Raw genomic sequence first — 25,003 nt, 5'->3', positions numbered from 1 at the left:
ACCCAAAGCCGCTATATGACAGCCTATAGAACAGAGGGCTGTGCTGGCAAGCTGGATGTTTAGTGGGGAGAAGGGGCTTTCTGCGTTCACTTAATGACTTTGGTGAGCTCTCAACATGTAGGAGACGAGAGTAAGATTACATTGCAATATAGGCTGGTTACTAATCAGTGAATTGAAGTGGTTTCTGCTTTTTAGGTGGGGGGGGGGGGTTGTAGTTTACTCAAATACACACCCCGTCCCCTTTGCCCAGCTTGTCACATTGGTGTGGGTCCTTCGCATGCTCTGACTGGCACTATATCGGGTGGAAGTGCTGTAGCTCAGAAATGGATAGGTGTCATAAATAACTAATTGAGAGGCCTACGTCCATACATTTTCCCAATTCTGTGGCATAGGGGCATAGCTGCTTCACACACAGCAGTGATCCAGAAGGAAGTAGTAACAGACTGGGGGGATAGGGGTGTGTTGTCAAACCCTTTCCAAAGTTTAAAGTTCTTGTTACAATGAATTATAGCATGGTCCTTTCATTCTCGTTTGGGTAACTATATCTGCTTAAAGGGTGGCTCCCATTAATAACGGATTTTCTCCCTCCCCCATATTCTTTATAGTTAGCATTACAGAATTATGCTGGATTTTTGTTCACTCACGTCTCTGAGGTGACTCAATATTAAATGCTGTAAGTGATGGCACTCTATAGTATAGTACAGTTCTACAGTATGCTTTGCAGCACCTTGGAGACGCCAGTGTCTAGATCCTGCATATTGTTTTCAGATAGAGGAAAGCCAGAGATGAAAAGAGTAGATGGGTAATGATGGGACACACAAATGAATAGCAATAACAAGTGGTAGAAGTAAAGGGGGAGGGAGAACGTTATTGTTTAAAGCCTTTAAAATCTCACCTCTTATCCTGTCCCCCTTGTGGAGGGGAATCTCGCCTTCTCCTTGAGGTTGATAAGGTTTCACCACAATAAAATGCCTTCCAGGTAGTGCGCTGTACAACTTGCGTTTTGGACCTTGATATTCCACAGCAGAGGCCACTTCCTTGTTGGCACCAGGACTGAAAAATAATAGTAAACGATAATAAAATTACTTAAACCGCCCGGTTATTCCCTGTAAAGTAGGGAATAACTACATCATAAAGGCATCCTGCCAGCTCCAAGCTACGCCTAGGCTTAGCTCCTATTCCCGAGATATGCTTTATAAGAGGAACCAAACAATACAAGCATCTAATTACACAAGTACCAGACAGACACATATACCTGGAAGAGCTCAGATTGTAGCCTGGACAGTGAAAGTAATTTGCAAAAGGGCAAACGTGTAGTACAACGGCTTTTTTTGTTATATTACACACCTATTTTTGGGCACATGGGCATGTGCAGGGATTTGTAGACCAACAGGGTGGCATCTTCTGATGTGAGGGGCTTAGCAGATCCCTGCCGAATGCGGGACAGGCTGAACTACCGACCACGTGCCGAAACACGATTTCAGGTTACAGAAGAAGATTATTTAAATGAGAACCAAAGGGTGTTCCCTATTTAACAGGGGGTCGTACAGCACTATCCCCTCTGCTAAGGGACTTTAATGATTTTAGGAGGACTCAGAAGGTGCTGATAATTGGGAGTCAGACTATACTTTGTATTGGACTCCTTGTCCAGCCTTCAGGTATACTTTTAGGGCAAAACAGATTTTTACCTATGTAATAAAAACATTCAAACACGCAAAAGTGTAATAAAGACCGTTCAGATATCCCCTCACGCTAATAATTTATGCACATATGTGGCCATACCAAGATGTAATATAATATATTAGGATACATTTGTATATATGCCATCTTAACATACTGTATCTTATGAAGCAAAAACATTTTATTTGTACCATGTGTCTGTCATAATGAGAGGTTTCTAACGAACAGAGATTACAGTGACAATATGTGTGTTTTATACTACTCAAATAAATGGCTTATGGGAGCTACTTTCGTAGTACATATAATTAATTATTGATGAGCTAAGAAAAAATTCTATCACAAACTAAAAGAGGCAGATATTTAAAATAGAGGAAACAAATAAATATCCTTCTAATCTCCACCACAGAACCTGTAACATGGTCTAAAATTCCTGTCTGGGACAACTAAGGGGCTGAGGTGCTTACATGTGACTAATGGAAGACATAAGGAAAGGAAGCACAAGTGGAGGTGGCCATCTTAAAGGAGGAGCCAATCTGGATGTCACAGACACTGGTTTCTAGTAAAGCGATAAGCTGCCGTCCCATTAATATTGTTTTATCCCATTAACTGGCTATTTCTCACTTTAATAGCACAATACTCTACATTAGACTTACCTGGGCTATTAGTGCAAAACTGAGATTATAGAGGAATACAAAATAAAAAAAAGCCAGCCTTCAGCATAATAGTTAAAGTGTTTTGATCTTTTTGCTTGAAGGCAAAATACAACCAATTTATGAGCAGTGTTTATTTTTAATTTATTTCTCAATAAATGTTTAATGGAGCATGTGGGCACATGTTATTCTACACAGAGAAACACACGATTCTCCGCTTAATGCGTTTATTAATATAACTAGGAGTTGCCATAGGGATTGAGTAGCAATGATAGAGCGGACCCTGTACATACAGAGTATATTCCGGACTGTCAGTACGGTAATCCTGGTGACCATGAGAGTGTATATACATAGGTACAAACATGAACTACCCAGTGACTAAAAAAACCTCTGACTTTAGTCTGAGCAAACAATTATCTTGCCCTGTAAAATGTACTTAGCCAAAAAAGCACCATCACCTCCCGCTGGTCAAGGCAAATTATGGGCATTGCCAGAGCAATTTAACGCAAAATACAATATCAATTATCTGCATTTACGTTTCATAATGAATCAGGCCCTCACTAGGCAATGACCAAGCACCAATGTTTGGTGACAGCAGTCCTCACGAGTACCATTATTGTACCCAGGGAGAAAAGACATAGAAAACATATGTTTATTCATGTATGACCCATAAGACAGTGGCTGACATTCATGAAGAGCAATCACAGTGTACGAATGTGAGTCCTATTCTGTGCCGACTGTCTGCAATTATATACACCTACATAGTACAAACACATGCCTGGGAGTTCCGCAGTCTGGTATAACGACTCCTTGTGAGTCCTACCTCTGTGTGTTTCAAGCACCTTAGGTGCAAGTTCAAGTCTTCGTACTGACCAATTGTTTTACTTTGGCATAAACCCTCATTAAAGCGATAATGTCATTTACCTGCTTGCTAGGCCCTCAATTTATCATCCAGACAAGAGTTTGTTTTTGTAGGTTTGCACCACACAAGGTGAAAAATTTGCTACCTATAGCCAGTGCCACCTGTTCACAGTACAGCCGCATTGGACAGGGGTCTACAAAAACTGATAACTTTGTACATATAGATGCGCTGTATGCGATAAGTACAATTACAAAACCTATCTCTTGAGCTGTGTCTGGCAAATAAAAATGACCTCCATTACATAGAATGAGAATCTCACACATATGCACATTGTGAGACAGACAATTTGTGGGCAGGATAATGCAGCCAGTTCAATCGGAATTAGTAATATCACTGAGACACAAGGCTCTTTCTTTCTTTTAATTGAAACCTGGGGTGCTTGACTCCAACCACCCGATGCAGAGCTCATCAAGTGCTCAGGGCTTTGTCCTTTGGGGCCGATCCAAAAAAAAAAAAGAGAGGGACCCTGTTCCTCCCCATCCCCCAGGAACCAAAAGGCCCCAGAGAAGGACAGTGGTCCTCAGGCCCTCCTTCACCGAAGCTAGGGAGAGACCCTTGATATCAGAAACCTTCATAGCCAAAATGCCCCAAAGGAGGAAAGGGTCTCCAGGCCCTTCCACAAGGCTCAGGTGGGCCCCTTTTCCCCAGCGGTCAGCCGAAGCCTACCCCTTGGACTGGAGTCTTCAGCCCCTCCCCATAAAAAGAGGCATTGAACAAACGGGGGGGGGGCATAAGGGTTTAACCATCTGCCCCCCCAACTGACAAAAAACACACAAAAACACGGGAACGGTGAATGCATCGTATAAAAATGATCCTTGCACCCCGCCAAAGGGCTAGGGCAAAGGAAGAGTGGTGCCGCTTAAAATCAAAAGTGTTTCAATGCAAAGTTCCTTACCTCCTGATCAGGCCGCGACAGGGGTACATAGCGCGTCGGGCTTCAAGCGTCCGGAGGAGCCAGAGGACCAGGTGACGGTCCATCGACTACTAATTCCCACTGCGTACATGGGTATCTACAAAAGACAGAGAAGCGACCATCCTGCCTCTCTGATGTCACTAGATCCAAGTGAATTCATAGTCTGAACACTGGATCAGCATCTTAACCCAATTTGTATAGCTGATTGCTACAATCAGCTCTTTCTGTGAGGGAAAAGGACAAATAGTCAAAAAGCAGAGTTTGTTAAGGTGATTTAGAGTACTGCGAGTTAGCAGATTGCCTGGAGAAATACTAAGAAATCTGAACTCCCAGAGGAGGGAGAGAAAGTGCCTTCCGTGTGCTACCACCAGCTAATCTACATATTCCAAGCCGTTCATTTCCCAGCTGCCTCTGGGGTGTCTGTCCCTATAGAATATAGATGTCTGTGTGCTGGTCCTTAATATTTATTCTTCATATTTACGGGAAAATTGCAAAAACAACCACCTGACTTTATTACAGTGTCTAGAGAGCATAATATGCGTTTGATAATTAAAGCAGCTGCAAAGGGCAAAAGCCTGACATATGTATCTGCTCACTGGTTTATTATTTTAATATGTACCTAGTGTATCTCACTCGCTCTTTATATATTCCCTGCAGAGTTTGTGTCCAGGTGATGGCGCAGTGCGCTGAACCAGAGCGGACTTTATAAAGGTCAGTACCTGTGACCAAGCTGTCGCTTATGCTTCAAATCAAAGACAATAGAGGTGCTGTGGACTGAGGCTCTATTTCACATAGCCCTATGCTATCTTTAAGCACCTGCTATATCGTCATCAACAATTATCTATATAGCGCCAGCAAATTCCGTAGAGCTTTACAGTTGACACTTTCTAGGAGAGCGTATATGGCAATTACAGGTCCTGCGGCTGCTGCCATCTTCGTGGGATAGTCATAGTGATTCCGCCGTCTATGGCTGTCGCTCTTTACTGTGTCACAAACTTGACATCACCGAGATTTAACGGAGCAGTGTAAACTAGGCTTTGTGCTTCTCTGTAAAATCTGGTGCAGATGGCAAGCTGGCAGAGACATTCAACTACCTAAAATTAGCTTTTAAAAGGGGTTGTTCTCAATAACCATGGCCCCTACAAACAGGCTTTCAATGCTAGAGGACTTTGTCCATCCCCAGCACTTCAGTATAAGACGGCTCTCGAATTGAGGTAACAAATGGGGTTCCTCCAATCTGTTATATGTGGGGGCTTGTTTGATTAAGAGGCTGTCCAAAAGTGGGCAACCCCTTTAAGTTGCGACACCCCCCCCTCCCCCCCACTGCCCCTGTAACAAACAGAAGTAAAGAAAGACTTCTACTGGGCTTCATTGATAGGATTGTATTTAAGTTTTCGTTTTACAGGCTGCCTTAAATATACAGCGCAGTACGGCTCCCGGCATCGGAAGTCCCACAACAATGGGTGAGTGGGTGGTCCAATACTAGCTAAGACCTTTACAGGAAGGCAACAAGAATGTAAAACAGAACCGTCCCAGAACAGCAGGAGCCTATATAAATGGAACACTCTGGAATACAGAGTATTTTGCTGATGGAATCTCACGGTTTCACATTCCCAATGGACCATGGCATGGCAACGATTACATTATAATTACAAAATATAGGGCCGACAGAACCAACTAGAGCACCCACAGTGTTTCTTCCGACCCTCATTTAGCGTTTTAGGCTCACCCTAAACATTGGCACATTAGGTGACCGTCTAGGTTCGCCTAGTGGTAGCCCCGGCATACTTTGTGAGCCCAGCAAAGACATGTATTGTGGATCTATGTGAAGCTTTAAAATACTCAATTTAAATTTGCCTGCTCATAGCAAGTCAGGCTTTAGTTTCACTGTTTTATTAGTAAGTCCTGTAAACGCCATCAGGGCCCATATATACTTAAAGATATATACATATCATAGGCAAACCAAGGGGTTTCCTAGTGCCTGGAAACCCCCCTCCAAGTCTGGGGCACTCTTTAATTGAGGTGGATGGAACCTGCCCATGCTTCACACGGCTCTGCTTGAAAAGGGAGCACGCAGCATTGCCCATGTATATTATGGGGATAGGAAGAGTTGGAGAGCAGCCAAGCACTGTCTAATATTATAGCTATGCCCCCATGCATGCTGGTCACGCCCACTGGTGGCATGGTGTGGGAACCCCCCCCCCCCTCTACAAATCCTGCGTTTGCCCCTGCATATAGAAGAGAACAGGTGGAAAGGAGGCGATTTATAGTTAACAAGATCCCAACTGACTTAGCGCCTTCCTAAGGCGTGTGCAACATTCCTGCCACCCAGAAAGTAAATTTCACAATTAAGTTGAGGATCGTTGGACGTGTGAGTAGGAACAGCTGCCCTGAGAGTACATTACCCATCTCTGATCTATCCTCACACATCCCGACTATGAAATTACTATTCTATAATAAGACCTCATTTGTCCAATAAGCGTCTCTCATTTGAGATGATTTTATCCACCACCTCTTCCCCTTGGCGCTGGATGAATACATAAGCAGACGGCGGCACACACAGAGCGGCCCTGTGCATTCCAGATGTACAGCGCAGGACTGCCAGCCTCAGAAGACCACGTCCCAAGGAAGATTATGTTTGCCATTTCATTTCTTGCTGTCTGTTTTATTGCTGCATAAATGTTTCAGCTCTTACTAAAGGGCTAAAGACAGAATACATTAACATATAAATATCACAGCCCTGCTTTACCAGGGAAAACGAACTGAGCCAAAAATAGAGCCACATATTTAAATCTCCCTGTTTTTTTTTTCTTATTTATTTTGAGCAATAAGATTGGGGAAGGTTCCGAAAGACAGACGTGTTTTTTTGTTTTTAGCAGATGAGAGGGTCATGATATATTGGACGTAGAGGATGTTCAGAAAAGATTTAAGGAGATATAATGGTGAATCTGAAGGTGATGAATGTTCAGCACCTTTTCTAAAAAGACAAAAACATAGAGAAGGGAGCACCCTGGATAGTACCTATACCTGGACTGCAGACAGAAAAGCCGGGAACTGGGTCTGGGTATGAGCACACAGAATGACTTTAATAGATACTTCTAAACGTGAGCGTTGATTTAAGACATTTTTTATGGGTTGGGTACGAATTATCGTTCCTTATTCACTAACAAAAAACGACTGAAGGAGATTTTTGCGAAAAAAAGCAGACTGACCTGAATAATGACAAGGCAACTATCAGACACTGTGGTGCAAAATCCCGAGCACAAGAAATGACGGCACTGCCTTTTTAACCTCATTTAAAATGGCGGCCGCCATATGAATCGTTTTAGAGCGTCAATGCCAGCCCCCCCCGATCCCTATCCCTAACCACTAACCCTAAACCTAACCCTAACTCTAACACTTACCTTAGATGACAGCTGGCATTGCCGCTTTAAAAGTGCCAAAATTGCGGTCGCCATTTTAAATGACATTAAAATACCGTGCCGTCATTACTTGCGCTCGGGACTTTTCAGAACAGTGTCGGATAGTTCTGTTGTCATTATTCAGGTCAGTCTGCTTTTTTTTTAATGTCGCCCAAGTTACCTTTGGTCATTTTGTGTCGTTAAAGTAAGTGTCGATCTTATAAGAACCGTATATATGACTACCACCGTTTTTATCAATAAAATGTGACGGCGTTATTACACCATGGGCCCCATCTCTATCCCTTCCATGTCTCGGTGGTGGTCGGGAGGAGAGGAGATGAAGGGAACGCATAACATTACATACTGGAAACTGCTGTCTTGCCTGACATATTATTTAGGAATTGTTTGGACTTTGTAATTTTCATCTGTTTGAAGGCATAAGAACTTGATGTGACAATTTGTGGAAGCAATACCATCTGTATTTCCACTAAGGTTTTTGTTTGAATTGATTATTGAGATTAGAGCGTAACCGTTTTACCCGATACTTAGTCAACAGAATAATACACACAAATATGGCGGTCTAATATTGTATGAGAGCAAAGAACATTACTGTATACAGGAGTAGCATATTTTGATCCCATTTCCAATTATCTGAATACAAATATATTGCACAGCCACAATAATCATTTCGTTTTATAATCAGAGCAGATTTGGGATTAGGCAAAGTATAAATATAATACTCTCATTATAGTTTTACTACCCTTTACCCTCCAAACCTACCCATTGCGCCCCTCCCCCCAAAAATAAATAATAATCTTGCAGACAAAAGACACTAAAGATGCCAAATGAGAAATAGAAAAACATCCTGACCTGTGAAGGGGTTAAGGCAGAGAGTGATTTTTACAAGGACTTGTCTTCCGTGTTGTGAGATAAAACATGTGAATCCCATTTGCAACACTATTTTTAACATACATAATGTGTTAAATGTGGATAATTCTGCATGTGGCAGGGTTTTACCTCCACGCAGCAGTCGTCTCCACTCTGTCAGGACTGGCATTTATCTTCTACACTGGAGAACTTGGTAAAACACACTTATAACGATTTAAATGCTTTCTGTTTGAAGAAAATGGATTAAGCCAAAGGTTACAATCTATTGACGGTTTTCACGTTCTATATTTGGAACTCCCATTACAGGGGCTGAATCTAAGTATATAACAGATTTCCTTTCCAGAGGAAGACCCGAATTATCCAAGTGCTCCAAGGTAATTCTTCGCCGCCCAAGCACACCGCTGGGCCTCCGCCCAAGCACACCGCTGGGCCTCCGTTGTAGAACACTGCCAGCTCTAAGTCATGCTTCAGCTCTAGAACATGACCAGAACACCATCAAAGTCTCCACTCTAGAACATTCTCAGATATCTGCTCTAGAACACGGTCAGGTCTCTGGTCTAGCACATTGAACACTGTCAAATCTCCGCTCTGCTTCAATGTCAGATTTCTGCTCTAGCGGTTAGGTCCCTGTTCTAGCATACTGCCAGTTTATCACCCTAGCACAATGTCAGGTTTTGCCTTAGAACGGGTCTCGCCAACCTGTGGCTCTCCAGGTGGTGTGAAACTACAAGTTCCAGCATGCTTTGCCAGTAGATAGCCATCATAAAGCTGGCAGGGCATACTATCACAACACCTGGAGAGCCAAAGATTGGCCAGGCCTGCTCTAGAACATTGGAATGGCTTCAGTCTAACAATGCACTACAGTGAATCCATGACATCTTCAGCACTAATTGGCTGCAGTGGCTCGGATAAGTCTTGGCGCAACTAGAACGTTATTCTTTTCCCATAGCACATTGTTAGGTCTTCACTCACTTCAAATTGGTTTACAATCCTGTAACCTACACTATGTACAAACATTTGAATTCATGGTGCAAAAACAAATAAATTAAACCACCACCTGACACCCAATAGAGATGTGAAAACGTACCCGATGTGCCGGTGCTGCTGTCTTTTTGCATCCTCTCCTAAGCGGTTCAGTGATGGCGAGCGGCTGCGCGGTACTTGGGAATAGCTCCCAATAGTTTTTACAGTGCCATTAGGATTATTCTGCATCTGTTGCAGTAGCTGTGGTGAGAGGCTGCGGTGTAAAGAGGTGGAGGCGGCCGACCACTCGGGGATATTGTTTACGTTGAGGTTGTTGTCGCTGTTGGAACGGAGGAGGATTCTGGGTGCCGCCAAGGTGCTTTGTAGCCCCCTTCTCCGGTTAGAGTAGCTGGGCGCTTCCCGGAACGGCACTGCAAAAAGAGAACGTTTTATCATCAATACACATTTACGTGGACCCGTCATTTACACACACCTGGCGGCTCCATTCTGTGGGATGGACCAATACTTATGACAAATCAGCCTATCAATTCATTGGAAATTTAGTAGCTGTGAATCGTACCTCAATGATGTCACCAGCTCCTAGTGAACCGATTGGCTGCATGTCACCAGCTACCAGTGAACCGATTGGCTGCATGTCGCCAGCTCCTAGTGAACCGATTGGCTGCATGTCGCCAGCTCCTAGTGAACCGATTGGCTGCATGTCGCCAGCTCCTAGTGAACCGATTGGCTGCATGTCGCCAGCTCCTAGTGAACCGATTGGCTGCATGTCGCCAGCTCCTAGTGAACCGATTGGCTGCATGTCGCCAGCTCCTAGTGAACCGATTGGCTGCATGTCGCCAGCTCCTAGTGAACCGATTGGCTGCATGTCGCCAGCTCCTAGTGAACCGATTGGCTGCATGTCGCCAGCTCCTAGTGAACCGATTGGCTGCATGTCGCCAGCTCCTAGTGAACCGATTGGCTGCATGTCGCCAGCTCCTAGTGAACCGATTGGCTGCATGTCGCCAGCTCCTAGTGAACCGATTGGCTGCATGTCACCAGCTCCTAGTGAACCGATTAGCTGCATGTCACCAGCTCCTAGTGAACAGATTGGCTGCATGTCACCAGCTCCTAGTGAACCGATTGGCTGCATACTCATTGGTTCAGTACACAAAATGAATGCCTCCAGTGTGTCCATCATTTTATATTCCCAGACATGAAACACCCGCAGTAATCATATAGGACACAGTCAGGCCGAGAAGGATAAATGTTAGTTGGCATTGCCCGGCGTGGATCTACTCACATGTATTTGACAGACATCTGAAATTGACAATTTAATGAAATGTATCAAGGGAAACCCCTTAGGACCGATACGATGAGGCTCTTTATGGTTCCAGATGCAAAAACATATATTAGCAGCGACTTGAAACAATATATATATATAGAAGGGATACAAACATTTTTCGGGCCCCTTGTATCTATGGCTACAAACGTCTGACTGATCGGCAGGTAGAATGGTCATCGTGAGTGTGGTGAATGGGAGGTCAGCCGATTAAGCTACAAGGGTCCTTCTCACCAGGCCCAATGTATACAAAAATATGCTTTTCCGATCTGTTCATGTGTAGAAGCACAAAGCCATATTTTGAGTTGGCCAGAGGAGGGAGATCTTGGGGATGGGGGGGGGGGGGGGGCAGGGTAATTGTAAGTGCAGTAATAAATGGGCGTGGAGATGCATCCACTTCTGAGTCGCACTTATCTTTAGGATCCGCCTTTTAGGGGGGGTAATATTGCACATCCCACGGGCCTGGGATCATAAGAAACAGGCAATTCAAAACACTTAGAGCCGTAAGTCTATGGACGCATTTTTGTGCGCGCGCAAGGGTTGCAATTTAGAACTAGCAAGAAGACACCATAAGCGGACAACGCAATAGTCAATTCTTACCTACAGCAAACCAGACCAACTAAACAACATGGAAAGATGAAAACACATCACCCAACAGGATGTGTTTTTTAAAACTGCAACAATTCATAAAACAAATCCATCATCTACAGAGTGTAGGCGGACAATTTGTGGTCTGAACCAATATTCAGGGGAACCAAACCTTGTGAATTGATAGGCTGAATATTAGTTTGATGCACAAAATGGCTGCTTCGCTTGTGGGTAGGCGACAGGTCCGTTGTAGACTAAGTGGGAGCCAGGGCCTGGCTACATTTTAGCGTGAGAGGTTTGAGTCTTGGCTCAGCAGCCTATTAGGACCATTCTAAAGGAGAAAAACGTACTGGGAAATACAACAAGCAACGCTAGTTTAAATCAGTGATAAACATGTTGGAGATGAGGTGGAGAAGGGTACAGTACACCACAATGGCACCAAGTTATATATAGCATCACACATCCCCTCCGTTCAGCTTGCCAATTACAGCTCTGTACGCGTGTTACTTATAAATACACCGATGTGATGTTTCCTTCTAATTGTTACATGGAACGGACACATCCACAACAGAAATGCTGGACTTGGAGACATATAAACATATCTCAAATCCATTAATGCTGGATTTGCCACAACTGGTCGTACAGCAGAGATTTTAGTCATGATATACATTGTCCTCTCTGTCCACAATGAAATGATGACAGAACGTGTAAATATACCTATTTCCAGTCCCAAGCTTAATCAGTAACATGATGCAAAGGAAGATATTATCTAATGCAGTGTTGGCTAACCTGTGACACTCCAGGTGTTGTGAAACTACAAGCCCCAGCATGCTTTGCCAATATATAGCAGCTTATTGCTGGAAGGGTATGCTGGGACTTGTAGTTTCACAACACCTGGAGTGTCACAGGTTAGCCAACATTGATCTAATGAATGATACTGTGTAGGTTGGAGAGAAACCTCAAACTCGTGTCCGTTTATGGTTTCTGGGTTCCCGAACAAGACTTTAGCACCGTGGATTCCAAATCAGTTTTGAACCTGGTGGTCGCAGTCTAGTTAGACAGCTTCACCTGATAAGACAGACAGAGGCTCAGATACTAGAGAGCTGAGTATAACACATACTTGCCAACTCTCCCTGAATGTCAGGGAGACTCCATGAAATAGGGGTGATCTCCCTCACTCCCTGAAGAGTCTGGCATTCTCCCTGATCCTGAGCCAGTTCAAGACGTGGTTGGCTTCGCCATCTGTGGCATGATGACACAGTTCAGAAAATGTGTCCTATGTATGGATGCCTTTGGAGGTGGCCATTTTTATGGAGACTAAGATTTAATCAAAGACTGACAGGTAAGACAACATGACTTCAATAATGGAGACAGAAATGTAAAAGACACTTCAGTCTGTAGAGATTCATTAGCTGCTTTTCTTTAACGCATAGTTGCCTACTCTCTCGGAATGTCCGGGAGACTCCCGCAGTTCTGGGAGACCTCCCGGTTTTCGCCCTACAATAGATAAGTGGCGGGGCTTAATGACGCAAATATCGCTTCATCTATCTGTGCCCCCTGCAGTAATTGGCCAAAATTGTGACAACCCTTCAGGGGCGGGGCCAACATGATGTGATTAGTCAAGCCCCGCCCCCACTTCCCGGTATCTCCCTGAAGCAAACGATGAAAAGTTGGCAAGTGTGATATAACATGAACTGGTAGAGTAGTTTAACTTGGTGACTTCCTTGATTCACAGAAGATTGGAGAACTCAGTCTGCACCACTGGTCTGCTAGAAATAGTCGATGGAAGGACAATAGTGTTTAAAACTTTGCTCACAAGCTTTAATTTGTCCGCTTATGTTTTATTCTCTACTGCAGCAGATGATGTATTGTACAGTATCATACGTGTTACAGCGCTGTGTTGTTTTTTTTATATTATTATTTTGGCTTTAGAGGCTTCTGTCAACCTGTAATACCACTCCAAAACACTCCAATACAGCCTATCAGTGGTGGAGTTTGTCTCATACACACAGACATCATCACCTGCAAATAGCCACTGTGAGGAGCACTGAAAAAAAAACAATTAGGTGGAGAATGCCAGGGGCAATTTGAGGAAAGTCAGGGAGTAATTTTTAAAATGCCATCTAGTAAACATGGTGCTGCAAACTGCAGAAAGAAATCCTTACGCGGAAAAACCCGAAGTCCTCAGCATTCCAGATAATATTTCCACTAACTGCACTTGAATTCCTTCAGAAAGATACACTTCCAAAAAGATTTTCATCGCTGGAGTTAAACATTTCAAATATAATTTTCGTAATGGGGCCAATTCCCCAAAAAATTAGTGGAGAGGGAGGAAGGACAAATATAAGAAAGAAACATGAAGTACACACACGTCCAAAAGGTTGCGTGGTTAACAAAGTAGCCACGGTGATACACCATTGTGCAAGATGGAGTGACAGACGCTTGTGTTGCTCCAGATGGAATCTCCGAGATATCCAACACTCTCAAATAACCACCTGCGACAGCCTCATACACAAGGCAGGACTATCTACATACACACATGTAGGCAGATCTGTGCTTTATACAGAAGGTTAAGAAACAGGGAACCTAGATGTCATGTAACAGTGATGAGCTGTGTCAGCATCAGAAAGACATATCTCTAAAATCAGCCTTATAATTAGTCAAAGATCCCATTTCATCAAAGAAACAGCAAACTAACAGACATTCACTATACAATACACCCCATCATACAGTCATGTGACGGAATTTACACAAACACTAACATTTTTTAGCATTCTGCAAACTACATAAACTCATTGCCCATTTACCGATCTATACCTTTACTAAATTTGTTTAATTCTTTCTATGTCATGCATTGCAAGACAACATAATAAATATACTGTAAGAGATACACAAACATCTCTCAGGTTACGTATACATGTGCCATAAAATGGGTAACATATAGAGTGCACATCAGTCTACAGTCTCAGGATTTTTTTGATTATTTTTTTTTGCTGACAGTGGGATGACACTCGCTATGATCCGTCTATGCGTTCAGAAGGGAGATATATAAAATTCTATGGCAATGGGAATGCTTTGCTCTACTTGTCTCCTGTTATTTTATTTTTAAAGAAGTAAACAGGCAAAGGAGGCAAAAACTGAACCACAATATACATTACTGCTAGCAACAGTGGATCCAAGCCAATGGCTATGGGTGTGTGATGGACTTTTCACATAGATATGGCAGGATGTACTAGGCAACTTCTGAATGTTATTCTACACAGAACAGTTTTCGCATTCAAGGAAACGTATGATTAAAGTTACCTCTTATAAAAACCCTTCTAAATATGTGAAGTCAAAATAAAGATGTCACTTCAAATAAAACCTTTCAATATAAAAAAATAAAAATGATGAAACACAGTTCTGCGCCAATTTGGGTGCCGGGCATATCATGGTTTGTATCCCTGTACAACTGGGGTGCCAGGGGAATTGTTATTATTTGCATGTTTAATGAATGGGGAAGGCATGTGGGTTTCTGAAATAAATACCAGCTACACTTGTACTCTACTTAAACAATACCACAATCACAAATTTTTATAATAAATCGAGGGCTCAGCAAAAACAAACATATAAACAGACAATGGTTTAATTTCATCTTCCTAAATATCAAGCACCTTTATTAATTAGTCATAACCTGGGAACAAAGACTTGCTGGCAACTTCTATCACCTTGAGACATTTGCAAAGCGTTGACCTTCACAGCCGTCATTCATTTAAGCCTGGGAAGCAGTATCAATGCAAAAAACAAGAGTGGTATTCAGAGAACAGAGTGGTCAATGGAGCCCTGAAGGAGTGGTGGATACACAACGGTACCACCCGGCAGAGAGGGTGTGGAACAATGCTGACATATGCAAACTGGGCTGAATACAGGATTTGTAAGCATCACTTGTCATGGCGGCCAAGCTCCTTGTCTTAGTGGAAGAGCCGGAGGGTAAACGATATATGTAAGAACACAGGACATTGATGACTAATAATTATTCAAGGCCACTTTGCTTCTAAGTGATTAATTTTGAGATTTGCTATAGTAGTCATGCCCAGTAAAACTCCAAACAAAATGAGACAAATTATGTTCCTATCTAATTTGATTCCTTAATTCCTGCTCAGAGCAAGCGATGACATGAGTATCAATCACCTCTCCATTTAAATGTCACTCCAAGTCTCTCTTGAGCGACATCTGTCTCCCTCTCTCCCCGCTCCATAATGAAGTCTGCTACTCAATTCATCTACATCACTTGTTTTTGCTATTTAGACATTGTAAATAAATGCACAAGACATTGACAAGACATGGAGTCACCAGATTTAAGAATGGAACAACAGCAGGCAATTTCTGTCACTCCACTTGCTGTGGAACTACAAATCCCAGCATGACCTGTCAGCTGGCTACCTGGACATGCTGGGACTTCTAGTTCCACAGATACTAGAGACACACACTTTTTCCTAACCCTGCATTACACCATCCTACTACGTTGTGTATGAACAGCCATACCCCTCTGATCTGGATCTGTTTCCCATTCAGAAAGAATTAAAGCCCACACAACGTTACACTGATTCTCTGACACTTTCTCAGTACAATCCAGGACATGTACATATATTATTAATGACACTGTCAACTATCCTAAGTATTTAAGGGCAAAGAGACCATTTAAAGTTTAACAAGATAAATTTGGGCCAGCATAAGAGTCCCAACTAACCCCCCCACAAACACACAGCTTACCTTCCTTCTTTGTGAATGCACTGAACAAAGACTTCATCTTCCTTGTAATTTGGCAGTGATGTACAAGCCCCTATGCCTGTCAGTTTCAGCTGCCTGCAGCCTGCACGGAGGAGCAAGTTCCCGGGAAGTGTGGAAGAGACAGCATTGCTGGGCAAGCAGTACCCAATACTCTGGTGAAAAGCCCACCCCATATCCTGCCTGTCAGCTGGGGAACGGCTGCGCGCAGAGTGGAGATGCTCAAACATCTTGCAATCTTTCACAGAGTGAGTCATGTGAGCAGGTCGGGCTTGTTCCTCCGCTATTGTAAGGATTGTGTAGTAGGGAGAGTGAGGGGGAGCTGGAGAGGGTCACACACATTTTGGATGGCACAGGGCAGAGATGAGACACATTCCAGCACTGCATAGCAAGAGCTCTGGGAAGAGTTCTATGGGGACATGTGCTTACAACTAGAGAACAGTATTACTATGGCTTCTGTCTTTCCATAAAACTGTGTGCCAGACATCCTGTCCTTTCTGATTATTGTCACAGAACCAGAGAACTATGTTACCTCAGACTGTGCTACACAAGTCATCTGGTCACTGACTAATGCAACTAATCCAGAGCTGACCTATGTCACCTGGTCACTGACTAATGTAACTAAACCAGAGCTGACCTGTCACCTAGTCACTGACTAATGTAACTAAACCAGAGCTGACCTATGTCACGTAGTCACTGACTAATGTAACTAAACCAGAGCTGACCTATGTCACCTGGTCACTGACTAATGTAACTAAACCAGAGCTGACCTGTCACCTAGTCACTGACTAATGTAACTAAACCAGAGCTGACCTATGTCACGTAGTCACTGACTAATGTAACTAAACCAGAGCTGACCTATGTCACCTAGTCACTGACTAATGCAACTAAACCAGAGCTGATCTATGTCACCTAGTCACTGACTAATGCAACTAAACCAGAGCTGACCTGTCACCTAGTCACTGACTAATGTAACTAAACCAGAGCTGACCTATGTCACCTAGTCACTGACTAATGTAACTAAACCAGAGCTGACCTATGTCACCTGGTCACTGACTAATGCAACTAAACCAGAGCTGACCTATGTCACCTAGTCACTGACTAATGTAACTAAACCAGAGCTGACCTATGTCACCTGGTCACTGACTAATGCAACTAAACCAGAGCTGACCTGTCACCTAGTCACTGACTAATGTAACTAAACCAGAGCTGACCTATGTCACCTAGTCACTGACTAATGCAACTAAACCAGAGCTGACCTATGTCACCTAGTCACTGACTAATGCAACTAAACCAGAGCTGACCTATGTCACCTAGTCACTGACTAATGCAACTAAACCAGAGCTGACCTATGTCACCTGGTCACTGACTAATGCAACTAAACCAGAGCTGACCTATGTCACCTGGTCACTGACTAATGCAACTAAACCAGAGCTGACCTATGTCACCTGGTCACTGACTAATGCAACTAAACCAGAGCTGATCTATGTCACCTGGTCACTGACTAATGTAACTAAACCAGAGCTGACCTGTCACCTAGTCACTGACTAATGTAACTAAACCAGAGCTGACCTATGTCACCTAGTCACTGATTAATGTAACTAATCCAGAGCTGACCTATGTCACCTAGTCACTGACTAATGTAACTAAACCAGAGCTGACCTATGTCACCTGGTCACTGATTAATGTAACTAATCCAGAGCTGACCTATGTCACCTAGTCACTGACTAATGTAACTAAACCAGAGCTGACCTATGTCACCTGGTCACTGACTAATGCAACTAAACCAGGGCTGATCTATGTCACCTAGTCACTGACTAATGTAACTAAACCAGAGCTGACCTATGTCACCTGGTCACTGACTAATGCAACTAAACCAGAGCTGACCTATGTCACCTGGTCACTGACTAATGCAACTAATCCAGAGCTGACCTATGTCACCTGGTCACTGACTAATGCAACTAAACCAGAGCTGACCTATGTCACCTACTAATGCAACTAAACCAGAGCTGACCTATGTCACCTGGTCACTGACTAATGCAACTAAACCAGAGCTGACCTATGTCACCTACTAATGCAACTAAACCAGAGCTGACCTATGTCACCTGGTCACTGACTAATGCAACTAAACCAGAGCTGACCTATGTCACCTGGTCACTGACTAATGCAACTAATCCAGAGCTGACCTATGTCACCTGGTCACTGACTAATGCAACTAAACCAGAGCTGACCTATGTCACCTACTAATGCAACTAAACCAGAGCTGACCTATGACACCTGGTCACTGACTAATGTAACTAAACCAGAGCTGACCTATGTCACATAGTCACTGACTAATGCAACTAAACCAGAACTGATCTATGTCACCTAGTCACTGACTAATGCAACTAAACAAGAGCGGAACTATGTCACCTGGTCACTGACTAATGCAACTAAACCAGAGCTGATCTATGTCACCTAGTCACTGACTAATGCAACTAAACCAGAGCTAATCTATGTCACCTGGTCAATGACTAATGCAACTAAACCAGAGCTGATCTATGTCACCTAGTCACTGACTAATGCAACTAAACCAGAGCTGACCTATGTCACCTGGTCACTGACTTCTATAACTAAACTAGAATTAACCTAAATTAACTAGTTCATCGTTTCCCAAACCCAGTCCTCAGGAACCCCTAACAGTGCAGGTTTTCCATATCTTCTTGCTGCAACACAGGTGTATTCATTACTGACCGACACATTGTAACAGATCCACAGGTGGTATAATGATTGTTATAATGATTGACTGTTAGTGGTCCACGAGGACTGGGTTTGGGAACCACTGATCCAGCCTTTTCTGACTGCTGTAACTAATCTAGAACCTACAGTCATGGCAAAAAGCTTTGAGAATGACACAAGTATTGGTTTTCACAAAGTTTGCTGCTTCAGTGTTTTTAGACCTTTTTGTCAGATGTTGCTATGTTACACAGAAGTATAATTACAAGCATTTCATAAGTGTCAAAGAGTTTTATTGACAATTACATTAAGTTTATACAAAGTCAATATTTGCAGTGTTGACCCTTCTTTTTGAAGACCTCTGCAATTCGCCCTGGCATGCTGTCAATCAACTTCTGGGCCACATACTGACTGATGGCCGCCCATTCTTGCCTAATCAATGCTTGGAATTTGTCAGAATTTGTGGGTTTGTCCACCCACGTCTTGAGGGTTGACCACAAGTTCTCAATGGGATTAAGGTCTGGGGAGTTTCCTGATCATGGACCCAAAATTTAGAGGTTTTGATCCTCGAGCCACTTCGTTATCACTTTTGCATTATGACAAGGTGCTCCATCATGCTGGAAAAGGCATTGTTAGTCACCAAACTGTTCTTGGATGGTTGGGAGAAGTTGCTCTTGGAGGATGTTTTGGTACCATTCTATATTCATGGCTGTGTTCTTAAGCAAAATTATGAGTGAGTCCACGCCCTTGGCTGAGAAACAACCCCACACATGAATGGTCTCAGGATGCTTTACTGTTGACATGACATAGTATTGATGGTAGCGCTCACCTTTCCTTCTCCGCACAAGCGTTTTTCCAGATGTCCCAAACAACCTGAAATGGGATTCATCAGAGAAAATTACTTTACCTGAGTCCTCAGCAGTCCAAGCATTTTACAGAATATCAGTCTGTCCCTGAAGTGGCTTCTTTGCTGGCCTTCTTGACACCAGGCCATCCACCAAAATTCTTCACCTCACTATGCGCGCAGATGCACTCACACCGGCCTGCTGCCATTCCTGAGCAAGCTCTGCACTGGTGGTGCCCCGATCTAGCAGCCGAATCAACTTTAGGAGATGGACCTGGCTCTTGCTGGACGTACTTAAGCGCTCTGAAGCCTTCTTCACAACTATAGAACCTCTCTCCTTGAAGTTCTTAATGATCCGATAAATGGTTGATTTATGAGCAATCTTACTAGTAGCAATATCTCTTGCCTGAGCTTTTTGTGCAAAGCAAGGATGACTGCACGTGTTTCAGATAACCAGGGTTAACAGAGGAAGAACAATTATTTCAAACACCACCCTCCTTTTAAAGCTTCCAGTCTATTATTCTAACTCAATCAGCATGACAAAGTGATCTCCAGCTTTGTCCTCCTCAACACGCTCACCTGTTTTAACAAGAGAATCACTGACCTGATGTCAGCTGGCCCTTTTGTGGCAGGGCTAAAATGCAGTGGAAATGTTGTTTTAGGGATAACGTTCATTGTCATGGCAAAGAGACTTTGAAATTAATTGCAATTTATCTGATCACTCTTCACGACATTTTGAAATATATGCAAATTGCAATCATAAAAACTGAGGCAGCAGACTTTGTGAAACATAATATTTGTGTCATTCTCAAAACTTTTGGCCATGTCACCTAGTCTTCTCAGCCTGTCTAATTAAACTAGAGCTGACCCATGGAAGCTGCTTTCTACCTGGCAGAGCTCATTGGCTTGTCCAGTGATCCCAAATAGCCTCAGGACACCTGGCTGGATGTGTGACAAGAGTTTATGGGTTACAGGGAAAAAACAAAATGCAATGAGAATTCTATGTGAACCAGGTTCAGAACTACTGTGAACGAAGGTGTAGCTGCTACAGGCTGCCCGTTTCAAAGCCCCACGCAGCAGCAATTTCTCACCTCCTGCAGATTACTGAAGATCACCCTAGTGATCAGCCTGCAACAGCTGTCATGCAACCAAAAGGAAGCCTGTGATTGGTTATCAGTGTAGGCCAATTCCTATTGCTTACTTATAGGCAGTTACAGTCTGATCAGTAGAGGGAGCTTCAGTAAGTCAGAGAAGGTGAGAAAAGGTCTGCTTCATGTACATGGGGGCCCTCACAAAATTTTACTATGGGGCCCACAAATGTCTAGTAACACCCCCCCATTAGTAACACCAAAAAGACTGAGGACCAGAAAGTTAGTCATTTTTATTGTGATGCCACTGAGCCAGAGTTAGTCCATGCCGCCATTTTATTACCAGTCTTTTGCTGGACTTTCCCAATGTTCCAAACACACCAATGTGACCTCTGTCGCCAAACACAGCAGATGACCCTCAGATTATAGTGCAATGAGATGCCGTAAATTGTGCATTATTGTAACATAGCTGGTAAATATAATTATTTTGGTGCAATATTTTATGCGTTTGCTGTCAATCTCAAGAGGTGTAATTGCATTTTACTTAAAAAGCATCTAGCTAGTAACTGCGACATTTATACTGTGAGAAATGTACAGGGTCACTAAGTGGCAATTTATAACCAGCGTCACTAAGACTATTCTTATGGGGTATCGGACGTCTATCTACTTGTACTGTCACATATCTCCTTAAAGACCAGTGTCACCAAAGCTATTGTTTCCAGGCAAGCTTTTGACCGTCTCTCTAATGCCGCTGAAAAGTAAAATATCTGTACTCAAACATATCTGTACAGCAAAATTAACTGTAACAAACGTACTGTGACCTACATTTTAGCATAAAAAGGATCAGGCAGCAATTATCTCCCCCACAGTAATTACCAGAAAATATAGCAGGTGGGAAACAGGAAATTATTTATAAGAAAACAAGTAATCAGTTGTCAGGAAGTGTGACCGATATAATATGGGGGATGGACAACATTCAGCAGCTTTCATCTTTACACTGAATTAACGTTTTCAAACAGTTTAATCAGAGAAGGTTACGGACTTGTCCGACAGTTGTAAAATACATTATTATAAATGCAAGATTGTAATGTAATGATTCGTATATTAAAAGGAGGTGTCCAAACAAACACATTTTTTTTTTATTTTAACTTCTCCAAGTATCACAAAGGCAGTGCTCTAGACAAATGACAAACTATTATCTGTACGACAGGACAATCAGCCATTACAGCATAGGACCACAGCTTTTGTGATAGCTTTGGTAAGGGGGTAAAGCATAGTTGCCTACTCTCCCGGAATGTCCGGGAGACTCCCGAATTTTTGGGAGTTCTCCCGGACTCCAGAGAGAGAGAGCAGGCAAAAATCCCGGATCCAGCTGTCGCCGTTGTTGAAGATGGTGGGGGCGGGGCTAAACGGCGCGCTGCGCCCCCCTCGACGGTCCCCCTCCCGGACAGCTGCCTTCAAAAGTAGGCAAGTATGGGGTAGGGGGGGGGGGGGGGGTTCTTAAAAGAGAATTCCAGTTAGGCAACGCAAGTGTCCTTGGATATTATTTTATGTCGTCTGCTCTGCAATTGGACCATCCTAACTAAATAAGAGTAACAAAGATTGGGTCACAGCTTTTGCTGGTTATAAATCGTTAAGTATATTAAATGTAAGTGACCAATGGCGGCAATAATATAGGAGGCGGATAATGCCGCTGCTTAGCCAAACACACACTCCCCAACAGCTAAAATTGATATTTCACTGCCCCCAATTGTTCTTTAACACATCTAAGATTGTAAGCTATTTTTGGCCAGAACCATCTTTACCTTCTGTTCCATGTCATTGTATGTTATTTATTTGTATCATGGACCCCTCAATGTACATTGCTGTGTAATATGTCGGCACTGTATAAACAAAGGATAATAATAATAATAATTGAGCAACTTGCATTTTGTATTTGGTCTAGTTTTGTACTATCGCAGTGTTTGGTGAGCAAGTATTATGAAAGATTACAGTACTCTACTTAATGTGATACTGTAAGTGGACTAATAAAGTTACGGCTATTTTAATCTCTTAGGAGGAGACATCTAATTGTGTAAAACTAAGGTTTTGGCAGCTAAAAGTCTCTAGATAAACAAAAGAGATAAAAACTGCTTTATGAAAATTACATTTCCTCATATTTCTACCAAAAAGACAGCAGGTGATGTGCTCATTTACATATATTCCATGATTCTGGATGTACACATTTAATGATTGGCGCTTAAAGAGATCACAGATGTACGTAGGAGGCACATTCACACAAGCCATCTCCAGAATAAAACATGAATGTACAGTATTCCTAATGGTTCAACCCAGCAATCAAACACTGATATGTGTGCATCACCCTCAGGCTCAAATGCAACTGCAAAATAGGTCAGGTTCAGGGGGAAAAAAAACAGGAATATCATTTTATAAAACGAGCAACAAACAAAACAAAAACAGGTTTTAAAATAAATATTTTTGTTATTAAGGGAGGGCTGTCAGGTCTTGGTAAGTGGGGCACACAGACATTTTCACTGCAATTGGTGTGGAAAAAATTGTGTCAGTGTAGTTTGCCTAACTTGGGTGTGTTTTTATATAGCTAAGAAAATATATGTAAAAAATAAATTATGTCAAAGATATAATCAAATAAAACACAGCCCCATCTGACTAGTAATCAATACACAGGACATTCTAATGACCGCTATACAATACACAGAGCATTCTAATGACCGCTATACAATACACAGAGCATTCTAGTGACCGCTATACAATACACAGAACATTCTAGTGACCGCTATACAATACACAGAACATTCTAGTGACCGCTATACAATACACAGAACATTCTAAATCACCACTATACAATACACAGAAGATTCTAGTGACCACTATACAATACACAGAACATTCTAGTGACCATTATACAATACACAGAACATTCTAGTGACCACTGTACAATACACAGAACATTCTAGTGACCACTATACAATACACAGAACATTCTAGTGACCTATATACAATCCAGAGAACATTATATTAACCTATATACATACACAGAGCATTCTACTGACATATACAATACAGAGATCATTCTAGTTACCTCTACATAATACAGAGAGCATTTTCATGACCGACCGCTAGTCAAAACACAATGCATATATGTGACTACTATTGAATGCCACCCCTGTTCAGGAGCCATTATAAAATGATGACCCCAAATCTCTAGTAGCTTTACAATGCAAGCCCCTTAAATCTCTGATGGCTTTATAATGCAGAGCTCTAAAATCTCTGGTCGCATTAGTATACAGACCCCAGACCTATTGTGGTGAAGGAGAAAACTGTTTTTTTAAGAAAATGGGGTAAATTTATCAAGCTGTGGGTTTGAAACGGGTGGAGATGTTGCCTGTAGCAACTAATCAGATTCTAGCTTTCATTAACTAGAATCTGATTGGTTGCTACAGGCAACATCTCCACTTTTTCAAATCTGCAGCTTGATAAATTTACCCCAATATCTTACCTTATAATAGGTCAGTGAATGAGTGCATACCCTAGTGGGAAAAGGGCACAGCTGAGACATAAGAGCGAGGATGGCTCAGAGTGAGGACTTGGACAGTTAAGGGTGTACCAGTGTAGGTGGGAGTAGGGTAAGCTCTAATAAAGAGATGGGTTTTCAGAGAACATATAAGAGTCTGATCGGCATGAGAGAATCCCAGGTGTGTGTAGCGCAATGGTAGAAGAGGTGACTGTGAGAGGTGGTTACCAGAGACAAGGTAAGGCATAGGTCAGAGGCAGAATGAAGTGGACATGAGGGTGTTAGGCTGCTGGTGGTCAGATAATGAACCTGCAGAACAGACTGGCAGAGGTCTTCACCTACAGCAGCCGCCTTTCCCGTAGAACTAGACGCGCTCACAGGTACTCGGATGCCCCAGGACTTAACTCCAAGTAGTGTAGGTTCGTTATACTAAACCGCAGCTGCAGATCAGGAAACAGCGGAGATGGTAAAGGATGGTCAGACAAAGCCAAGGTCAGGGGTCACTAGGTCTGTTGATTGATTTATTGATTCCTCTAGATGACTCTCGGTGAACATAGAGATCAGTTAATGCATCTCCTTATATGAAATTTGGGTTGTAATTAGGAGTCAGCTAAGCCCTCCCTGCCTTAAATACTAATGGCAGCCAATTTCATTTGTCTCTCGCCCCAGGCGCTACAATCTAAATTACGGCTCTGCGCATACCCTCCAACCAT

General features: G+C 42.8%; 1 protein-coding gene across 9 annotated transcripts in view; it reads right to left on the bottom strand.

The window, feature by feature from the left end:
* The window catches only part of SHANK2 (SH3 and multiple ankyrin repeat domains 2), a 359,718-nt gene that overhangs the window by 166,148 nt on the left and 168,567 nt on the right, over positions 1-25,003 (bottom strand). For 8 of the 9 annotated variants that reach the window (XM_075188258.1, XM_075188267.1, XM_075188257.1 and 5 more), the window contains exons 11-12: positions 9,542-9,848; positions 896-1,053 (exon numbers count right to left, since the gene is read on the bottom strand). In XM_075188258.1, coding sequence (XP_075044359.1) covers positions 896-1,053; positions 9,542-9,848 — 465 coding nt within the window. Of the gene's footprint in view, positions 1-895; positions 1,054-9,541; positions 9,849-16,096; positions 16,335-25,003 lie in introns of those variants that run through there. The other variant, XM_075188264.1, reaches the window with a different exon arrangement.

The sequence above is a fragment of the Mixophyes fleayi genome, chromosome 10, assembly GCF_038048845.1.
Source record: "Mixophyes fleayi isolate aMixFle1 chromosome 10, aMixFle1.hap1, whole genome shotgun sequence".
In the NCBI taxonomy this organism is placed as follows: Eukaryota; Metazoa; Chordata; class Amphibia; order Anura; family Limnodynastidae; genus Mixophyes; species Mixophyes fleayi.
Note: the sequence above shows the minus strand (reverse complement) of the source record. Positions and strands in the feature narration are given on the sequence as shown.